Source organism: Hemiscyllium ocellatum, chromosome 13 (genome assembly GCF_020745735.1).
Source record: "Hemiscyllium ocellatum isolate sHemOce1 chromosome 13, sHemOce1.pat.X.cur, whole genome shotgun sequence".
NCBI lineage: Eukaryota > Metazoa > Chordata > Chondrichthyes > Orectolobiformes > Hemiscylliidae > Hemiscyllium > Hemiscyllium ocellatum.
Window position 1 is genome coordinate 25,024,636 of NC_083413.1, and position 22,117 is coordinate 25,046,752.

At 41.5% G+C, this 22,117-nt stretch overlaps 1 protein-coding gene and 1 long non-coding RNA gene across 3 annotated transcripts in view; both read right to left on the bottom strand.

The window, feature by feature from the left end:
- abcf3 (ATP-binding cassette, sub-family F (GCN20), member 3) overlaps positions 1 to 9,053 on the bottom strand; it is a 101,113-nt gene extending 92,060 nt beyond the window's left edge. Inside the window, exon 1 of one of the 2 annotated variants that reach the window (XM_060834073.1) lies at positions 8,952 to 9,053. In XM_060834073.1, coding sequence (XP_060690056.1) covers positions 8,952 to 9,024 — 73 coding nt within the window. In that variant the 5' untranslated portion in view covers positions 9,025 to 9,053. The remainder of the gene's footprint in view (positions 1 to 8,951) is intronic. The other variant, XM_060834074.1, reaches the window with a different exon arrangement.
- Positions 9,054 to 9,738: 685 nt separating this feature from the next.
- Positions 9,739 to 14,480, bottom strand: LOC132821481 (uncharacterized). The gene is made up of 3 exons (XR_009645319.1): positions 14,398 to 14,480; positions 10,934 to 11,052; positions 9,739 to 10,123 (listed from the first exon to the last, which is right to left on the bottom strand). It is a non-coding gene; the product is annotated as an uncharacterized LOC132821481 (long non-coding RNA).
- Between the last annotated feature and the right edge of the window lie 7,637 nt (positions 14,481 to 22,117).

Consider the following 22,117-nt stretch of genomic DNA (forward strand, 5'->3'; position numbering starts at 1 on the left):
ATTAAAAAGGCATTTGGCATGCTCAACTTCATGAATCAGTCTGTTAAGTATAGGAGAAGTTATGTTGAGGTTGCATAGGACATGGTGAGGCCTCTTCTGGAATATTGTGTCCGGTTCTAGTCGCCCAGTTACAGAAAGGATATTAAGCTGGAAAGGGTTTAGAAGAGCGATTTTTGAGAAGATTTGTATCTCAGGTGGAAGTTCAGGTTGTACATGTGCTCACTGAGCTGGCAGGTTTGTTTTCAGACATTTCATCACCATGCTAGGTAACATCAGTGAGCCTCCAGTGAAGCGATGGTGTTCTGCCCTGGTCTTTTAAGGTGAGTGATATCATTTCCGGTTCTTTTTCTCAGAGGTTGGTAAATGGGGACGAAATCGAAGTGTTTACTGATGGAGTTCCAGTTCGAATGCCAGGCCTCTAGGAGCTCCATCAATATACACATCAATTTAGACCCCATTAACCAACCTCTAAGAAAAAGAATCGGAAGTGACATCACCCACCTTAAGAGACCAAGATACACAGATAAAAAGCATGACAGAACACCAACGTTTCACTGGAGGCTCACTGATGATGTTACCTAGCATGGTGAAGTCATGTCTGAGAACAAACTCACCAGCTCAGCATGCAAACTTACAACCAGAGGGTTCAGAAGAGATTTACCACAATGTTGCGGGGTATGGACGTTTGAGTTATATAGAAAGGCTGAATAGGCTGGGACTTTTTCCACTGGAGCATAAGAGGTCGAAGGGTGACCTTATCAAAGTTTATGAAATAATGAGGGGTATAGATAGAGTTAATGGTAGTTGTCTTTTCCCTAGGTTGGGGATGGGGGGGGGAATTTCAAGGCAGCACATTTTTAAAGGGAAGAGAAAAGAGATTTTAAAAAGACATACGGGATAAATTCTTTTTACACAGAGGATGGTTTCTGTTTGGAATAAACTTCCCGGGGAAGTGGCGGAGACAATGTTTAAAATTATGTGGATAAGTACATGAATACAAAAGGCTTGGAAGGATATGGACCAGGAGCAGGCAGGTGGGACTAGTTCAGTTTGGGATTACATTTAGCATGGACATGTTGGACCCAAGGGTCTGTTACCATGCTATATGACTCTAGTTGGTTTCACTGCATCAAACATCCTCCTACAATTCACAGAAGTATAGTTTTTCAAGGATTTTTGATTCATTCTCACATTTTGGGTATAGCTGGTAAAGCTAGAAGTCAACTACCCACATTAATTTGATGTGGTGTTTCTCATCAAACCACTGTGGACTGAGGGGTGATGGCTCATTCACAAAGCTGTTAGGCCAGGAGGCCCAATATTTTAACTTACTAATCATGAATGAAAAAAGTGATACAAGCAAGTAGAATGGCGTGTGACTGAGAGGAAATTGTGGAACTGTTGCATTTCCCATGCATGTGATGTCCTGACCTATTAAGTAATGAAAGTCATTGGCTTGGAAATGCTCAGAGTATTTGTATAGAGTACACCAACCTTTGTGTCATCAGCAAACTCAATAAGGGAGCAAATATTTCAGCTATTTGGCATTTATTTTCATCACTTCAGCTTTAAAGGGCTTGACAGGGTAGATGCTGAACCATTGTTACCTTTTGAGCAAGAGTCTAGGACCAGAGGTCATAATCTTAATGTAAGGAGTTACCCACTTAAAACAAAGCTGAAGAGGATTTTATTTGTCTCAGAGGTTAGTGAATCTGTGGAATTCTTTGCAGAAGACTGCAGAGTTTAGTTGTTTAGCACATTCAAGGCCATGATAGAAAGATTTTTAATCGGTAAGGATTTCATAAATTATGGGGACAAAGCAGAAAAACGGATTTGAGAATTATCAGACAAAATCTAATTGGATGGCAGATGGACCGATCAAAGTATTTCTGCTCTTCCGTTTTATTGTCTGACTCCACCCCGCCTTAGATTACCTACTGCTTAAACTCTCATCCATTCATTTGGTACCACCAGGAACAACGGCTTCAATGCATTTCTGGTTTATCTCCCACTTTCCACCCTCCGAAAATCTGATGTTATCTAAAATTGTGGTTCATATTCTGTATGCTTACTGATTTATAATGACCCCTCAATTAATTGGGGTCTCAATTTAACAACTTTCATCCTTATTTCTAAATCCCTCCATACCCTTCAATTTCCTAGCCCAACAACTCTTAAATATCACTCTGTTCCAATTTTGGCATTTGAAAATCTCCAATTATACTTGTTCAACCACTGGTGGTGTATCATCAACTGCTAAGGCCCTGCATAAAATCCTGACTTCAAAAGAGTCCTTAAAATCTACTTCTTTGATCAAGTCTTTGGTTATCCGCTTTTATTATTCTTTGTATCAGAGTACAAAATGTTGTTATGCTGCTCACCTGAATCACCTCGGAATGTCTATTGAATGCAAGTTCCGGTTTTACAAAAGTTCAATTGATCAAGGTATTGTTATCTGTTCTGGGTAATAGAGAGCTGGACACAATAACCTTATACAACACCATCCTGTGTTTAATCATCAGGTCTGCTGATTCCTATGTGCCTGAGCCCATGTACTTTCTGCTACAGTAATTCACAGTAAGACAATTATCAAGCTGGGGAATACAAACAAGTGCTAAGAAGCAACTTGTAATGGACCTGATTTTGAGTAATGTTTTGTGTGAATGAAAGACTTGGACATAATGGGAAAAGGTGAACAACTTAAATATCCAGTTTGGAGGAGAATTAAAAGGATGAGTTGGACAAAAAAAAATAAAAAATGCTGCAAAGATTGGATAAACAAAAGTTTACTGAATGTAATTGGGAATAGGCTTGGCAAGGCACATCTTAAAAATGAAGAAACTTCCAAAACACATGTGATGATGATGGAGAACCTAGGTCTCAATACCAGAACCAAATGTGCCAAGGAGAATTATGTTCTGGTGAATCCCTTATATCCTGCAACATTGACAAAATGCTGTGCGTGAGCATCTGAATGGCATCTTCAGCAACTGATTTAAAATTAATCTTGGTTCAATCTAACACAACCATACACAACTTATATTCATATTTAACAAATCAAAATGGCTGAACAATAGTGTGAACTGTTCTAAAAAAATTTGAGAGGAAGCGGGTACAGTCGGAAGTGACAGTACTTCTGTGAATAAAGGGAACTATGGAGCTATGAGGGAGGAGCTGGCTAAAGTTCAATGGTGCAATACCTTAGCAGGGATGACTGTGGAGGAACAATGGCGGATATTTCTGTGTATAATGCAGAATCAGTTCATTCCTAAAAGGAAGAAAGATCCCAGGAGGAGGCATGGGCGGCCGTGGCTGATGAGGGAAGTTAAGAAACATATAAAATTAAAAGAGAAAAAGTCTAACATAGCAAAGATAAGTGGGAAAACTGAGGACTGTGAAGCTTTTAAAAGAACAACACAGGATTACTAAGAAGGAAATACGCAGAGGAAAAATGAGGTACGAAGGTAAACTGGCCAATAATATAAAGGAGGATAGTAAAAGCTTTTTTAAGTATGTGCAAGGCAAAAAAATGGCTAGGACTAAAATTGGGCCCTTGAAGACATAAACAGGGGAATATATTACAGGGAACAAAGAAATGGCAGAAGAATTAAATGGGTACTTCAAATCTGTGTTCACTGGGGAAGACACAAGCAATCTCCCTGAGGTAACAGTGGCTGAAGGACCTGAACTTAAGGGAATCTATATTTGCAAGGATTTGGTGTTGGAGAGACTGTTAGGTCTGAAGGTTGATAAGTATCCGGGGCCTGATGGTCTACATCCCAGGGTACTGAAGGAGGTGGTTCGGGAAATCGTGGATGTGTTGGTGATTATTTTCCAGAGTTCGATAGATTTGGGGTCGGTTCCTGAGGATTGGAGGGTGGCTAATGTTATATCACTTTTTAAGAAAGGTGGGAGAGAGAAAGCAGGAAATTATAGACCAGTTAGTCTGACCTCAGTGGTGGGGAAGATGCTGGAGTCTATTATAAAGGATGAAATTACGACACATCTGGATAGCAGTAACAGGATAGGACAGAGTCAGCATGGATTTATGAAGGAGAAATCATGCTTGACTAATCTTCTTGAATTTTTTGAGGATGTAACTCTGAAGATGGACGAGGGAGATCCAGTAGGTGTAGTGTACCTGGACTTTCAGAAAGCTTTTGATAAAGTCCCACACAGGAGATTAGTGAGTAAAATTAAGGCGCATGGTATTGGATTGAAAATTGGTTGGCTGATAGGAAACAAAGGGTAGTGATAAACGGTTCCATTTCGGAATGGCAGGCAGTGACCAGTGGGGTACCGCAGGGATCCGTGCTGGGACCGCAGCTTTTTACAATATATGTTATGATATAGAAGATGGTATCAGCAATAACATTAGCAAATTTGCTGATGATACAAAGCGGGGTGGCAGGGTGAAATGTGATGAGGATGTTAGGAGATTACAGGGTGACCTGGACAAGTTAGGTGAGTGGGCAGATGCATGGCAGATGCAGTTTAATGTGGATAAATATATGGTTATCCACTTTGGTGGCAAGAACAGGAAGGCAGATTACTACCTCAATGGAATCAATTTAGGTAAAGGGGCAGTACAGAGAGATCTGGGTGTTCTTGTACACCAGTCAACGAAGGCAAGCATGCAGGTACAGCAGGTAGTGAAGAAGGCTAATAGCATGCAGGCCTTCATAACAAGAGGAATTGAATATACAAGCAAAGAGGTGCTTCTGCAGCTGTACAGGGCCCTGGTGAGACCACACCTGGAGCACTGTGTGCAGTTCTGGTCTCCAAATTTGAGGAAAGACATTCTGGCTATTGAGGGAGTGCAGCGTAGGTTCACGAGGTCAATTCCTGGAATGGCGGGATTACCTTACACTGAAAGACTGAAGCGACTGGGCTTGTATACCCTTGAGTTTAGAAGACTGAGAGGGGATCTGATTGAGACATATAAGATTATGAAAGGATTGGATACTCTTGCAGCAGGAAACTTGTTTCCGCTGATGGGCGAGTGGCGAATCAGAGGACACAGCTTAAAAATACGGGCTCGACCATTTAGGACAGAGATGAGGAGAAATTTCTTCACCCAGAGAGTGGTGGCTGTGTGGAATGCTCTGTCCCAGAGGGTAGTGGCGGCCCAGTCTCTGGATTCTTTTAAAAAAAAGAGTTGGATAGAGCTCTCAAAGATAGTGGAATCAAGGGTTATGGAGATAAGGCAGGAAGAGGATACTAATTAGGAATGATCAGCCATGATCATATTGAATGGCGGTGCAGGCTCGAAGGGCTGAATGGCCTACTCCTGCACCTATTGTCTATTGTCTAAAACAAAGTCAGAAATTCTTGTCCTTAGATACTAAATTGTATTCTCAACCTTAAGACTTATGTTTCCATGAAGCTACAATTCAGGATTTTGTAACATGTGCTTTCCATGAAAGCACATCTCCTCAACTTACTTCCAGATTTGAGAATCAAGGCATTTGTTAACAATTTTCAGCTTGTTGCCTTAAATAAATGAATATCAAAAAAGCACTTTTTAAACTATCACCTTAGAGGGTCAAAGTATCAGTGAACTAAAACATGCAATGATGACTGTGATATTAAACAAGGAACCCACAATAACTAAGACAGCATGAATAGCTGAAACAGCTGAAAATTAAAGGTGGAGTGTACCAGGGTCTTAACAGAATCAAATGTCCCAATATGACAGAGCAGCAACGAGCAAGTCAAACAGAAAAACTATGCACCCAATTCAAGCCATGGGAGTAAGGGCAGAAAAGACTCCTGAGGCTAGTGTCTTGAATCAGAGTTTTGACAAAGACTTGAATATTTCAGTGTCAGAAAATGTGAAGTGATTTGACAAAAAAATAAGAATTGTCTACAATTATTTTTACAACTGAGTCTACTGCCTGATAGAGAAGTGGAGGGAGATTCAATCATAGCTTTCAATAGAATTGGACAATCATCTGAAGAGAAAAACATTGCACTACAGGAAAAGGCTAGGGCTTGGAACAGCCCAAGTTGCTCTTGCACAGGCACAGCACAAAAGGTACAGTATACTCATAGCAAATTTGCACAAATATTTATACAACAAAGTACTAAGAATTCTTAACATACTTATTGAGAGATGAATAATGGACACTAAGAACAGTGTGATTTGCCAGAATAATGATAGTGGGCACTTTGATGCCCAGCTGACAGGTTAGATAGGAATTTAATTTAATATTGCATAAGAGCTGACCACCCAGCATGCCATAAGGACCAACCCTCCAACAGGGAATTGTTCCCTCAACCATGAGGTCAGTTGGCTGGATGCCTGGTCTACAACACAGAGTGACACCAAAAGCCGATTTAATTCCTGCTACTCACGATGTTACTCCCTCTACATTGGGAGAATACCTATAGTCCGTCCATAAAAATCCTGCAAGCTTCCAGTTGCCTTTCACTTCAACACATCATTCTGCTCCTTGGTCAACATTTTGGTCTTGGGCTTGCTGCAATGCTCTGACAAGACTTGAAGAATAGCATTTCATTTTGCACTTGGGCAGTAAGCAGTCTTTAGGATTCAATAGGGAATTCAATAATGTTGGGGTCTGAACATCTCCGTCTATGTTGTTTATCCACTCCCAAACTCCAGGCCCTGTTATCACATTGAAAAATGGAATGCTGGAAAAAGCACAGCAGGTCAGGCAGCATCCCAGGAGCAGGAGAGTCGACATTTCGGGCATAAGCCCTTCATCGGGAATGTGGAGGGGGAAGGGGGCTGAGAGATAATAGGGGGGACGGAGGAAGGCAGATGGGAGGGGATTGTGATAGGCCAAGTAGGTAGGTGGGAAGGAAGATAGTCAAGTATGTTAGGTCAAGAGGGCGATGCCAAGTTGGAGGGTTAGATCTGGGATGAGGTGGGGAGATATGAAAACTGGTGAAGTCAATGTTGATGCCATGTAGGGTCGCGAGGTGGAAGGTGAAGCTTTCTTCCTCCAGCTGGTGGGTGGATTGATTTGGCGGTGGAGGACAGCCAGGATTTGAATGCTCTTGGGGGAGTTGAAATGGTTGGCCACAGGGCTTTGGGATTGTTTGGTGCGGGTGAACCCTGAGCCACTCTGCGAATTGGTGCTCGGTCTCCCTGATGTAGAGGGGACCACATCAAGAGCAATGGATTCAGTAAATGAGATGGGTTGATGTGCAGGAAAATTGTTGCCAGATTTGAAATGATCCTTTAGGACCTTGGACTGAGGTGAGGAAGGTGGTGTGGGTGCAGACTTGTGCAGTAGAGGAACGTGCCAGATGTAGAAGATGGGTTGGTGGACAGCATGGAATCTAATGAGGAAGTCATGGAAGGAATTATCTCTGCAAAATGTAGATAGGGTTGGGGAACAAAGTATATGCTTGATTTTCATCCTCCCATCCCCGCATCTTATCCCAGATCCAATCCTCCAATCAGCACTGCCCTCTTGACCTGACCTACCTGTCCATTTTCCTTCCCACCTATCCACTCCACCCTCCCTACCAACCCATTTGCATCCATCTGTCACCATCCCTTCTACCTGCCCCTCACCCCCACCCCCAATTTCTCTCTCAACTCCCAATTCCCTCCTGATGAATGGCTTATACAAAACATCAACTCTCCTGCTCCTCAGATGCTGCCTGACCTGCTGTACCTTTTTCCAGTGCCACACTTTTCGACTGACTTTCCATCACCTTGGGACCCTCCAACCATACGGCATCAGTGTGGATTTCACCAGTTTCCTCATTTCCCCTTTCCCCACCTTTTCCCAGATCCAACCTGCCAACTCAGCACCCCCTCCATGACCTGTCCATCATGCCTCCCACCTATCTGCTCCACCCTTCTCTCTGACCTATCACCATGACTCCCACATTCATTTACCTTTCTCACTCTCAGCTACACTCCTCCCAGCACCACTCCTCTCCTATTTATCTCTCCGACCCCTTGGCTCACAAGGCTTATTGCTGATGAAGGGCTTTTGCCAAAAATGTCAATTTTCCTGCTCCCTGGATGCTGTCTGACCTGCTGTGCTTTTCCAGCACCACACTCTCAATTCTCTAGCATCTGCAGTCCTTTCTTTCTCCCTGTTATTTTCAGCACAGTCAACCCATTTCATCTACTTATTATCCCTGTTATCAACTTTTCTCCTTCCTTGCCTTGCTATCAGCCATCCCTTAGGCTGTCCTTCTCATTCTCTGAACTCCCTCACAACTCATCCACTTACCCTTTCCACCTCTCCCCCAACCCTCCACCACTGTCACCAGCATAAACAACAACTTTTCAGAGCTGTTATCAGCTCAGGAGGAGGGTGACTGGATTCAAAATGTCAATTCTGCTTTTTCACCACTGATGCTGCCAGAACTGCTACGTTTCTCCAGCAATTTCAATTTTACTTCAGATGTTCACGATCCGCAGGTCTTTATTTTATTCAATTTCCGGCTGAGACAACCGTGAAGGTTCCACTTTCTCATCATTGCCCCCTGACCTGAGGCGTGGTTGACCCTAAGGTTAAACTCACAACTAGTCATCTCCCTCTCAAGGAATAACTCCATGATCCTCTGGGACTACAGCGACTTCACCTTACCAATAGTATCAACCTAGACTTTGAGCTCCAGTGTATTGAACCCACGTTCTCTGACTCGGTTTTGAGTATAAGTGGGGGGTCAGTGTTAGTCACTGAGCGGCGCCTCCCCTTTGGAATGAAGTGGTCGACAGTGCAATTAGGCAAACCAGATCGGACAGAAATCATGTCACAGTCGAACCGTTAATTCGGTTGTTCTCCCTGCAAATACTACGTGACCCGCTAAGTTTATCCAATTCTATTTCAAACCGACCGGGCCCGAGTTTCACCACCTAATATAGATAGGAACCTGTAAACGGAACTAACTGTCCGGAAGGAGAACTCAAATCGCTGTGAACAGTGACCAAACCAGAACATGGACGGAGCTTCCCTCACCTGTCACGTATTGGAAAAGCTCGGAGTCGATGTCGGGGAACTCGTGCCGGATGATTTCTACATAAGTCGCCATATTCGCTCCGCCAGCCGGCCGGCTCGTCAGCACCGCGCCTGCTCAATAACGCATGTGCACAACGCTTGCCGGGATTTGTAGTTCCAGAGCAAAGGTTAACGTGAGGCAGCCGAGGTCGGCGGACTTCAGCTCCCAGGAGGCAATGCGAAAAAGCCCTCGGTTATCCCAAAGCCTGGTGGGTGTTTGAGGGGGTGGGATGCTTGTGATTGACAGGCATGGTCGTGTAGTTGGAATAGAGTAAGGCCTGTGTTAGTGCATTGACCCAATGTTGACTGCTCTCATGGACAAAAGCTGATTGATTTTGTTCATATCTGAACTTATACTGCTTTTCCATCAAAATGTGGGGTTTAATTTCGATTCTTCATTTGAGGGGAAAAAACCATTGGACATGGAACTCATCCAATTCTGTGTGGCAGAAGCTTTGAATCTTGAAAAGTGCTAATAAGGTAAGATTGCTGCTTCTGCCTGACAAAAGCCTTAGGCAGTTGTGAAGAAGTCATATCAGACTCAAAAGGTTAACCCTGTATCTCTCTTCACAATGTTGCCAGACCTGCTGAGTTTCTCCAGTAGTTTCTGCTTTTACTTCTGATCTGCAGCATCTGCAGAACTTTGTTGTAACCTGGTTTTGTTTATGATTTGGAGGTGCCGGTGTACAAAGTTAAAAATCACACAACAGCAGGTTATAATCCAACAGGTTTATTTGGAATCAGTAGCTTTCAGAGGGCTGCTCCTTCATCAGGTGATTGTGGAGTATAAGATCATAAGACACAGAATTTATAGCAAAAGTTTACTGTGCTTTGTTCAGTTTCATTGCAGGTTGGGTTTAGGATTATTACCACCTTTGTCAGTTGTGAGATCTTGCTGAGCACAAGTTGACTGCAGCTTTGGTTTCTTGCATTATTACTGTGACTGTAGAATTGATTGGTCGAAGGGCAGATTTCTTGTTCATTTCTTTTTGCCTTGGAGTCTTGTATTTTCCTCTTCAGTTTTTGTGAAATTCTGCCATTTTCAATTTCATTCAGTTATATAACAGTATGTGTGGGGCAGGAGAGGGCCATGAACATAATACGGGAGGAGTTTCCCTCTGCCTCTCTCAGACCTGCTTAGACAATAAGAAAGGAGCAGAATTATGCCAAAGACCAGATATTGACAAGGTCTACCAATAACTATAGGACATAGGAGCAGAAGAATTCAGAGCAGGATTACACCATTGCCTCCTTGCCATTTAATTGTATTCAGTTCTGGCCATCACACTACAGGAACGATGTGGAGGCTTTGGAGAGATGCAGAGAAGGTTTGCAAAGATCCTGCCTATATTAGAGGATATGAGGTTTAAGGAGAGGCTAGAAAACGTCAGGATGCTTTCTCTTTAGTGGTGGAGACTGAGGGGAGACTTGATAGAAATCTATAAAATTAAGATAATGTTGACGGTCAGAACACTTTACACAGATGAAATGTCTAATACAAGATGGCATGCAGTTCTGGTGAGAGGGAGAAAGTTTGAAGGAGACATGAGGGGCAGGTTTTTTAAATCAGAGTGGGAAGAGTCTAGAATGCATTGCCGGAGTGGTGGTCGAGGCACATATGCTAAGGGCATTTAAGGGACATTTAGATAAGTGTATGAATATGCAAGGAATGGAAGGATATGGACCAAGGTCAGGCAGAAGGGATTAGTTTAATTTGACGTCATGTTCAGCATAACATTATGGGCTGAAGAACCCACTCCTGTGCTGTATAGCTTTGTGTCCAATACAATCACAGCTGATGCTCAATTTCCATTATACTTTCCTTCAGTAAATCTCAATACCCCTTGATTTCCTTCTCATAGCCTTCAAAATATTCAATGTCTATAAATGTAGATAATTCAAGGATTCATAAACTTCTCCACCAGAAATGATTGAGCACTCACCGTGAAACTACTTCTTCTACTTGTAGACTCTCCAGTCAGAGGAAATCTCCTTTCACCATTGATCCTGTCAAGTCCCTTCAGACCATGTCTCATGAGGTTTCATCATTCATAGAAAATAACTGTTTATTGTAACATAGTTAACTAACAAATTCCAGAGAAAAGAAACAATTCTGAATTTATTACTGTACAGCTTAAACTGTGCTTCTATTAAACCCAAGAGTACCAACACACTTTTTCACATTTAAGACAGACAGCTTGACAAGCATTATAGGAGGAAAAAAAGGAAGGGAAAATTAAATTCTAAAGATTAAATTCTAGACATCAAAGGTGAGTTAAATTGTCTCTCACATTACTTTGCTTTCAGCAATGATGACATGCTCGTCTGTAAAACGCTGGTTATTCTTTACATCAATACTTGATCAGATGGATCTTGGTCTTAATGGAATGCTTTTTTAAGCTTTCTTGGTTTTTCAACCTCTCAGAGAAAGGAAAGAGAGTTGTTTTCACCTTATAGGCACTGCTCGCATCTGACCTACCTTCCACTTTGTAGCAAGCTGTGGCTCAACCAGAGGGCTGTCATCAGTCAGAATTTATTTGATTCACAAAACCTCGGTACCACTCTGTCCCCAAGTAGCCCCCTCAGTGCTTCAAAAAGCAGCATTATGTTCTACCACTGGATTTTTCCAAGTTTCAAAACTCTCCTTTCACGTTGGCTACATAGCTGTCCAACTTCCATTTCCGTTTATAGTCCTAAAAAAGAAAAAATGCTGAGTCCCTGAAAAACTGTAGTTGTAAATGAATTGAGGGGTGAATACAGAATGAGGTTGGATGGGTACCCAAGAGGCAATGAGTGATATGGGAAATGATCAGACATGTGTTTATCTGAGATTGTTAGAAATCCATGCTGACCTATTCTTGGGAGTGCTTGATGGGGCATTTAACACCTAAAAGAAAAGTCCCACTCCACTGACTCCCAGCTCCTGAAATGAGCTGGCTTAAAGATGATTGTGGCTATAGATTGAGCACCACCTTGTTCAACTGCTATTCAGCCCAGAAATCCTTTCACTATTTCACTCTGTCCTTCAATGGAAAAGCACAAACATGCCACCACAACAAACTAAATTGATGATTCATTCAGTCCATTGGAATTCAGCCGCATAACCTATATCAAGAGTAACATCTCATAGATCCTGGAATTAGAGTCAGATTTTATTCTCACAGGTACTCAAGTATAGAAATAAAGGAGTATAGTCAAAAGTTCAGTGTCATAATTCATGGCACCATTTTAGCAGTAAGGTATCTAGGTACAAATTTCAACGTAAAGATTAGAAAAATTAAGAAATAAGTTAAAAGTTCAACATTACAGTTCTTCTCAATATAAGAAATAAAGTTAAAAGTTGCATATTACGGTCCTTCTTTAGTCATGGACCTGCAGTCACTCTATGCTGGGCTTTCCCCAAGAGGGCTTGATTTCTCTCCAGTGCTGGGTCGATCTCTTGATTCCTGTGCCTCTGCACTTGCCACCAATTGCCATTCAGGCCACCAGAATCCATCTCTGGTGCCGCTCCAAGCCCTTGCCACTTCCATGATGCTGCCAACTGTCAGTTCTGCCTGGGTGCACAAAGCGCCTTATGGTCGGCTGCCAAATACCCCATTCAGGGCCCCCAGCAACAGTCACCACCACTGACTGCATGACTCAACTTCCTCCAGAAGGTAATTAGAGAAGGAAACGCCAGCAAAAAAAAGAAAAAGTCCAAAATAAAAAAGGAAAAGAAGTCAGAGCAAATAAGCTCTGGCTCAGGAGCCCTACTCTGTCGTCATATGACATGGGAAACGTAAATGTGGATCAATGAATCAGAATTCCGTTTTATAAAGAATGATTGGAGTTACTGCAAGATTTGTTCTGTATTTGTTCACACTTTAACAAGTTTAAACAAAAGTGTGAGACTCCAACATCTGGTGCTTGATCTGTTTCCATTTAAAGGAAAGCTGGAGATACTTTGTGTTTAGACTTTTTCCAGTTGTTGATACTTCCAAATTGGCCTATTGCATTATGTTTGTGTGATTTATAAATGTGAAAAATCTGGCTGAATGCATCATCAGAAATAACTTTCACATTTCTGAAAGCCAGGAGATGGGAATCTTTCACATTTCTCTTTCTGACCTGCTTACTTGTTAACTTCTCCCCCTTCAGGGCTCTGCTGTCTTGTTGGTTCTGATTGAGATCTCATTCTGTGGGTAAAGTATTGTTGTAACCATTGTATGTATTTGAGACTTGTTCTTAGCCACTGTCCGTAGAAATACATGTTTTAATACGAATTGGCTGAGAGAGATCAGGTCTGAAAACTCTCTTTTCATTAGTCCTAGCCAAATGCATCTTATGCTTGATCTGATTGTGAGCAAATAATTTAGTTGGGACGTAAGTGGGTTCAAAGAAGCATAGTAGCTTGAAAAGGGTAGATGCCATTCAGCCTTTTGAGCCCTTTTTGTTTACCTTAACTCAATTTACCCACACTGCTGGCATAACCCGTCTAAAGGTCAATTCATCTTAATCGTGCAACTCTCACTTGATCCCCTGTATCCATTTCCTTTTGGGGAAGAGTTATCCAAATTTTTACTACTTTTTGTGTGAAGAAATGCTCCCTTATCTCTGAATAACCTAGCTCTAAATTTAGCCACCTCTTATTGGGCTCCTGCACTAGAGGAAGTAGTTTCTCTATCTACCCTATCAAATTCATAAATCTTAAGAATCTCAACTGGGTTACCTCTGATCTGCTAAACTGCTAGCTTACAGCTTGGTTGTGCAACCTGCCTCTATAATTGAGAGTTTTTAATTGTTTTGGGATGAAGGTGTCACTGAGAATGTCAGCATTTCTTTGACACCAAGCCATAAGGATACATTAAGAGAATTGACAACAAGCTTTGTCAAAGAGGTCTGTTTTAATGGGCATCTTTAAAGAAGCACAGTGATAGAGGGTTGAGAGATTTTAAGAGGAAATTTTGAAGGCTTGGCCATCAATGTTGACTAATGTTGAAAAGAGAGAATCTGAATCAGTGGTGCTGGAAGAGCACAGCAGTTCAGGTAGCATCCAACGAGCAGCGAAATCGACGTTTCGGGCAAAAGCCCTTCATCAGGAATAAAGAAAGGGCTTTTGCCTGAAACGTCGATTTCGCTGCTCGTTGGATGCTGCCTGAACTGCTGTGCTCTTCCAGCACCACTCATCCAGAATCTGGTTTCCAGCATCTGCAGTCATTGTTTTTACCGAGAGAGAATCTGAGTCAAGCTAGAATCTGAACCAAATCAATTGCACTAATCTAGCACACTTACAATCTGTCTACATTAGCAGCTGTGAATCTCTGAAAAGGCTATAAGTCTTGTAACTTTCCAGTGGCCTCTTTTTAGTTTTAATTTTAACAGTGCTTGAGGAAATAACAGTTCATGAACGAACAGTGACTTAACTCACATATTTTCAGTTTTGGGATCCTGGGTGGAACCCCTTTTTATCGCCAAGGGACAACAGCATTCTCTTTCTTGAGTTCTCTGCCACACCAAATCGTAGTAATGTCCCTTTTTTTTAAGTGAGGGCAGGGCAAGGAAACAGACCCAAGTTTATCTAAACAGGGATCAAACTCTTTGCTATCGGCGTTAATTTGAACTGCACATGAGCTGTCTAGCCAGTTGAGTCAACTGACCTCCCCCCATAGCATCAATGGCCTGAAGCAAAATATTTAAATACTGATACTCAGTTTAACATGCTGCAAAGTAAAATACTGACACTTTATTTTACAATAAGTAATTAAATGTTGGGGGTGAATTCCAGTTTATTGTCAAACATTGATGTCAAATTTAACTAATGTCTGGAAAGGAAAATATTTATAGCATTTGAACTCAAGATCTCATTCACTTTGATTGTCATTCGTGACATTATTGTGTGTAAATGTTGCCTTTGCCCATTTTCTCCCTTCTCTACCCTTGCTGAGAACACTTCAATCAACCCTAACTAAAGACCAATTATATATTTATGAACAGCTTTGACACCCGAAGAGCATCCCAAAGTTCACAACTAATGGAGTACTTGTTAGTTTAAAGGCAAATACAGCAGCCTTGCACACAGTAAAATATCGCTGTGACCAGATACTTTTATCGTGGTATTCATTGAGGAATACATTTTGGCCCAGGCCAACAGGTGAACTCTCCTCCACAACAAAAATAGATGTTGCTAGAAAAGCTCGGTAGGTCTGGCAGCATCTGTGACGAGAAATCAGAGATAACGTTTTGGGTCCAGTGACCCTTCGCCAGAACTCCGCAGCATCTGCAGTTCTTTCATTTTTTATTTAGGAGAACTCTCCTGTTCATATCAAACTAGATTTATGTGAGTATTTTAAATCTGCTTGACAGGAAAGACATGTTTTTTGCTTTCACATCACATCCAAAAGACTGGATCGCCAGATGTGAAGCAGTGCCTCAGTAGTGTACTGAACTATGGATCTGATTTATGTATTCAGATCTCTGGAGTGAAGTCAAAGCCTTCTGATTTCAAGGTGAAAGTACTACCCTTTGAGGTAGCTTCTTGACTGAGGTATCAGATCTGAGTCTCGTTTGCCCACAAAAACAATGAGGTTTACTGCAAAGTAATCAGTGGTCAGCATTTAGTTCCTTCAAATTCCTAGCAATTGATTTCATTTATACAATAGCTGTATACTGAAAGGGGAGTCAGTAGTGAAATGGTAATGTCACAGGATCTTTAACGTGGGCAAATTCACTGTGGATATGGGTTCAAATCCTACTGTGGCTGCTGATGAAATTTGAATTTAATGAATAACTCTGGAACATAAAGCTAATTTCAATGATGGTGACCACAAAACTATTGTTGATTGTTACAAAACCTCACCTGATTGATTAATATCCTTTAGGGGAGGAAATCTGCCACTCTTAGCTGATCTGGCAAATGTGACTCCAGGCTCTCAATAATGTGATTGACTCTTAACTGTCTGAGGTTCAAGAGCAATAAAATCTAGGAAAAAAGTGCCAGCCTTGCAAGTGATACCCACATTGTTAGATGGAAGAATAAGTGGCTGTCAGAGTACAGACAAAGCATTGTACTTTGAACCCTCGTGGAATGTAATGATCCGGTACTCATGGGAGCAGCTTGTAAAATATTCGAGGCATTTCTTTATCTGATTACACATGTCTTAATGTAAACAAGGAAGACAGGAACAGTAATCTCCATAAAATAGTATATTTTCCTTGGGTCTTTGTCTCCATCCAGTTGGCATGTAGCTAATTGTGGTCACCACAATTTATGTTCTTTTGAGGAATGCTGAGTTCTTTGTTCCTAAGTTAGATCCCATTATTTTTATGAGTAGTGTTTTTTATGGAAAGTCATATGCAGATATCATCTTCAAAACAGCCAAAGTTAAATGTAATAATATGTTTTTTCCTGGCAACGCACACAATGCAGAGGACAGGACTGGACTGTGCACAAGGCAGTATCAAATTGAAATAAAAAACATACAATGTTGCAAAGACTGGTGAAGCTACAGAACTTTGGGTATGCTTTAAAAGTCGACCAAAAGAAATAAAGAGGGTTAAAATAAACTGAGGACAAACTAGCAAGTAACACAAAACAGACAGTAAGAGTTTTTTTTACATAAAAAAAGAGAGAGGCCACAGTACATAAAGGCTACTTAAAGAACAAGGCTTAGGAATCAATCATGGGTAGCCAAGAAATGGCAGAAGAGTTAACCAAGTATTTTGCATCTGTCTTCACAGTGGTGGATAGTCAGATCATTTGCAAAATATTAAATAATCAAGGGTCTAAACCATGGGAAGAAATAAACACAATATCTATGATTAATGAAAAAGTGCTAAGCAATCTAATCGACTAAATGCCAAAAAGTCCCTTAGACTTAATGGGCTACATCTTAGAATTTTAAAGTCCAGTGATAGTGCTTGCAAAGGTAGTAGTTCCAAGAATCCTTAGATTCAGAAAAGGTTCCAGAGGATTGGAAAACTGTCAATATAAAGCTTTTATTCAACAAGTGAGGGAGCTAACACAAGAAATTATAGTGCAGTAATCTTAGCATCTGTCAGTGGGAAAATGTTAGACTCTACTACAAAAGATGTAATTAGCAGAGTATTTAGAAACATATAGTCAAGCAGTCAGTTTGGCATCATAAAGGGAAAATCATGCCTGACAAGTTTATTAATTTTTCTTTGAGGATATGACAAGCAGGGTTGATAACAGGGAACTAGTAGTTGTAATATATTTGGATTTCTAAAAAGCATTTAATAAATTAATTAATAAGACTAATTAATTAATTAAAAGTCTGGGTGTTGGGGCTAGTGTATTACCATTGATAAAAGATAGGCTGACTAATAAAAGATAGCGAGTTGAATGAAGGGGACATTCTGAAGATGATAATCTTTAACTCATGATGTGCCTCAGAGATCAGTGATGATGCCACAATTATTTACAAAATACATTAATGACTTGGATGATGAAAGTAAATGTACTAGAACCACATTTGGAGGTGACACAAAATTAGGTGGGAAGGCAACTGGCGAAGATGACACAAAAAATCTACAGATAGACATGGAACAGGTTAAGTGAGTGGACAAAAATGTGATGAATAGAATATAATAGAACAGTACAGCACAGACAGGCCCTTTGGCCCTTGATGTTGTGCCAGCCTTTTATCCTACTCGTAAGATCAGACTAACCTACATACCCTTCATTATACTATCTTCCATGTGCCTATCTAAGAGTAGCTTAAATGTCCCTAATGTATCTGACTCTACTACTACTACTGCACCCACTACTCTGTGTAAAGAACCTACCTCTGACATCTCCCCTAAACCTTCCTGCAATTACCTTAAAATTATGCCCATTGGTGATAGACATTTCCGCGCAGGAAAAAAGTTTCTGGCTATCCACTCTATCTATGCTTCTCAATCTCAAGTACACTTCTATCAAGTCACCTCTCATCCTTCTTCCCTCCAATGAGAAACGCCCAAGATCCCTCGACCTTTCTTTATAAGACATGCCCTCCAGTCCAGGCAGCACCCTGGTAAATCTCCTCTGCACCCTCTGTAAAGCTCCCACATCATTCCTGTAATGAGGCAACTAGAACTGAACACAGTATTTCAAGGGTGGTCTCACTAGGGCTCTGTAGAGCTGCAGCATAACCTCGTGGCTCTTCAACTTAATCTTCCTGCCAATGAAATCCAACACAACATACACCTTCAACTTGGGTGGCAACTTTGACGCATCTATGGACATGGACCTCAAGATCCATCTGTTCCTCTACACTGCCAAGAATCCTGCCATTAACTCTGTCTGCTGCATTCAAATTTGGCCTTCGAAAGTGAATGACTTCAACTTTTCCAGGTTGAACGTCATCTGCCACTTGGCAGCTCAGTTTACAACAGCCCTCCAGACTATCTATAACTCCTCCAACTTTAGTGTCATCAGCAAACTTCCTAACCCACCCTTCCACTTCCTTATCCAAATTATTTATAAAAATTACAAAGTGCAGATGTCCCAGAACCGATCCCTATAGAACACTACTGGTTGCCGAGCTCCAAGCTAATTACTTTCCATCTACAACACCCTCTGTCTTCTATGGGCCATCAAATTCTGTATCCAGACAGCCAGATTTCCCTGTATCCCATGCTTCCTTACTTTCAGAATGAGCCTACCATGGGGAAACTTATCAAATGCCTCGATGAAATCCATGTACACCATATCCACTGCTCGACCTTCATCAACATGTTTTGTCACATCCTCAAAGAATTGAATAAGGTTTGTGACACATGACCTGCCCCTCACAAAGCCATGCTGACTATCTCTAATCAAACTGTGGTTTTCCAATTAATCATAAATCCTGTCTCTCAGAATTCTCTCCAATATTTCGCCCACTACTGACGTAAGACTGACTGGATAATTCCCAGGATTATCCCTATTCCCTTTCTTGAACAAGGGAATAATATTTGCCACCCTCCAATCATTTGGCACTACTCCAGTGAATAGTGAGGATACGAAGGTCATTGCCAAAGGCATAGCAATCTTTTCCCTCGCTTCCTATAGTATATCCTTTCTGGCCCAGGGGATTTATCTATCCTTACGTTTTTCAAAATTTTCAGCACATCCTCTTTCCTAACATCAACCTGATCTGGTATATCAGTCTGTTTCACGCTGTCCTCAAAAACATCAAGATCCCTCTCAGTAGTGTATACTGAAGCAAATTTTCATATTTCCTCCGACTCCAGGATCAAGTTCCCTCCACTATCCCTGATCGGCCGTACTCTCACTCTGGCCACCTTCTTGATCCTCACGTAAGTGTAGAATGCCTTAGAGTTTTCCTTAATCATACCTGCTAAAACCTTTATATGTCCCCTTCTAGCTCTCCTAAGTCCATTCTTCAGTTCCTTCCTAGCTACCTTGTAACCCTCTCAAGCTGTATCCGGTCCTTGCCTCCTCAACCATATGTAAGCTTCCTTCTTCTTGACCAGATGTTACACATCCCTTGTCACCCAAGATTCTTTCAATCTACCATCCTTTCCTTGCCTCAGGGTGACAAACCTGTCCAGCACTATCAGCAAGTGCTTCCCAAACAACCTCCACATTTCCATTATGCATTTCCCGGAGAACTTCTGTTCCCAATTTAGCCTCCCCAGTTCCTGCCTAATAGCATTGTAATTCCCCCTCCCCCAATTAAATACTTGCCCATACCATCTGTTCCTATCCCTCTCCATGAGTATAGCAAAGGTAAGGGAGGTTTGGTCACTATCACTGAAATGCTCTCCTGTGTGGAAAAATGCGAGGTTTTTAGCAGGAAAAATAGAGGATTTGAATATTAATTAAACAGGGAAAAACTGCAGCACAGAGGGATTTGGCATTGTAGAGCAGGAATTCCAAAATGTTAGCAGTCCAGTTCAGTGAATAATAGGGAAGACAAATGAAATTTTGTCCTTGATATCAAAGGATTACAGTATAAAAATAAGGAGGTCTTGCTAACACTATACAAGACACTAATCAGATCATTGCTTAAATACTGTGATCAGTTTTGTTCTCCTTATTTAAGGAAAGACTTACTGGTAATGCAGGCAATCCATACAATGTTCACTCTTTGGATCCCAGGTCAATGGAGGGATTGCCTTATGAGGAAAGGTCAGGTTTGGAGTTTAAAAAGAATGAGAGACAAAAGATTCTTCGGAGGAGAAGGATAAAAGATTCTTCGGAGGCTTGACAGGGTAGATGCAGTGAAGTTGTTTCTCCTCATTTGAGAGTTTAAGACCAAAGGGAATACTCTTGAGTAAGGCATTCTAGAATCATATAGTATAGAACAGGCTTTCAGCCAATTGAGTCTGCACTGACAAAACATCTCGAAATCTACAGTGGCCTCACTATCCAGCACTTGGCCCACTTTCCAGCACTTGAGTATTATGATAATTCAAATGCAGATCCAAGTACTTTTTCAAGGTTGTGAGGTTTTCCGCCTTGCCTACTCTCCCAGGTTCCTGATGAAAGGCTTTTGCCCAAAATGTCGACATTCCTGCTCCTCGGATGTTGCCTGACCTGCTGTGCTTTTCCAGCACCACTGTGATGTAAACTCTGGTTTCCAGCATCTGCAGTCCTCACATTTGCCAACTGTCCCAGGCAGTCCCAATATCTTCTAGGTGAAAAGAACTTCTCCCAAAACACCTCCAAACATCCTGCCTTTCACCTTAAAGTTATGGCCCTTCATATTGACAATTCAACTAAGGGGAACAGTTGCTATTTTATATACATGCTGTCCGTGTCCTTCATAATTTCATACATATCAATCAGGTCCCCTCTGTGTTCTCTGCTCTAAAGGAAACAATCCAAGCTTATCTAGCCTTTTTCATAATTAAACTTCTCCATCCCAGGCAAAAGGCAAAGTCACCCTAGTCCTACCAGACCAGAGGGATATTTTCTGGTAGAGAGGAATGACTGGTGGTGGTTTAACCTGAAGGTCACTAAGCTTAAGGCAATGGAGAAGTTGAGAAGGAAAGTCCTTCATGGTAACCCATTCCAGACAACATCCTGGTGAATCTCATCTGCATCCTCCCCAATGCTATCACTTCCTTCCTATGGTGACATAAACTGCACACAGTACTCCAGCTGTGGCCTAACCAAAGCTTTATACAATGCCGTCATGACTTCCCTGCTGTTATGATCTCTGCCACAACTGATGAAGGCAAGTGTCCCATATGCCTTCTTAATTAACCTATCAACCTGTTCTGCTGCCTCTCCAACTGTCACTTTTCTGCCCATCTGACCAAACCATCTATATTCTTATGTAACCCAAGACCTTATTCCACATGGTCAACATCCAAGCCAATGTTTATGTGACCTGCAAACTTACTTATTATGCCTCCTACATTCTTTTCAATATCACTTGTATACATCACAATCAAAGAGGACCCGGCACTGATTCCTACAGTGCACCACTGGCCTCCTGTCACACAAACAGCCTTCTACCCTTACCCTTTGCCTCCTACCACAAAGCTCATTTTGGACCCAACTTGCCAAGTCACGCTGGATGCTATGTACTTTTACCTTCTTTATCTGCCTCCAATGTGGGACCTTTGATGAAATCCATTAAACAACATCAACTTCTCTATCATCATCTACAAACCTAGGCACTACCTCGAAAAATGCAATCAAATTTGTTAGTTGTGACCTCCTTCTGAACAAACTATGCCAACAATCCTTGATCAAACCTTGCCTCCCCAAGTGGAGATTAATTCTCTCCTTCAGAGTTTTCTCCAATGGTTTCTTGACCACTGATGTGACACTCACTGGTCTGTAATTCCCTGGTTTATCTTTCCCAACCTTTGTAAAAAGTGAAGCCACATTAGCTGTCGTTCAGTCTTCTGTCACCTCCCCATGGCCAGAGCGGAATTCAAAATTTGAGTCAGAGTTTCTATGATTTCTTATGTCATCTCCTGCAGTACCCTGAGATAGAACTCATCTGGATTCCCCCATTCAAGATTGACGTGTGGAGGAACTTTTCTCTCAGAGCATGGTGATTCTGTGGAATTCCTTAGTGCAGACAACTGTCGAGGCTAGGTCAATTCAAGTCTGAAGGAGATTTCAAAATATTAATGCAATCAAAGATTATGGAATAATGCAAGAAAGTGGAATTGAAGATTGT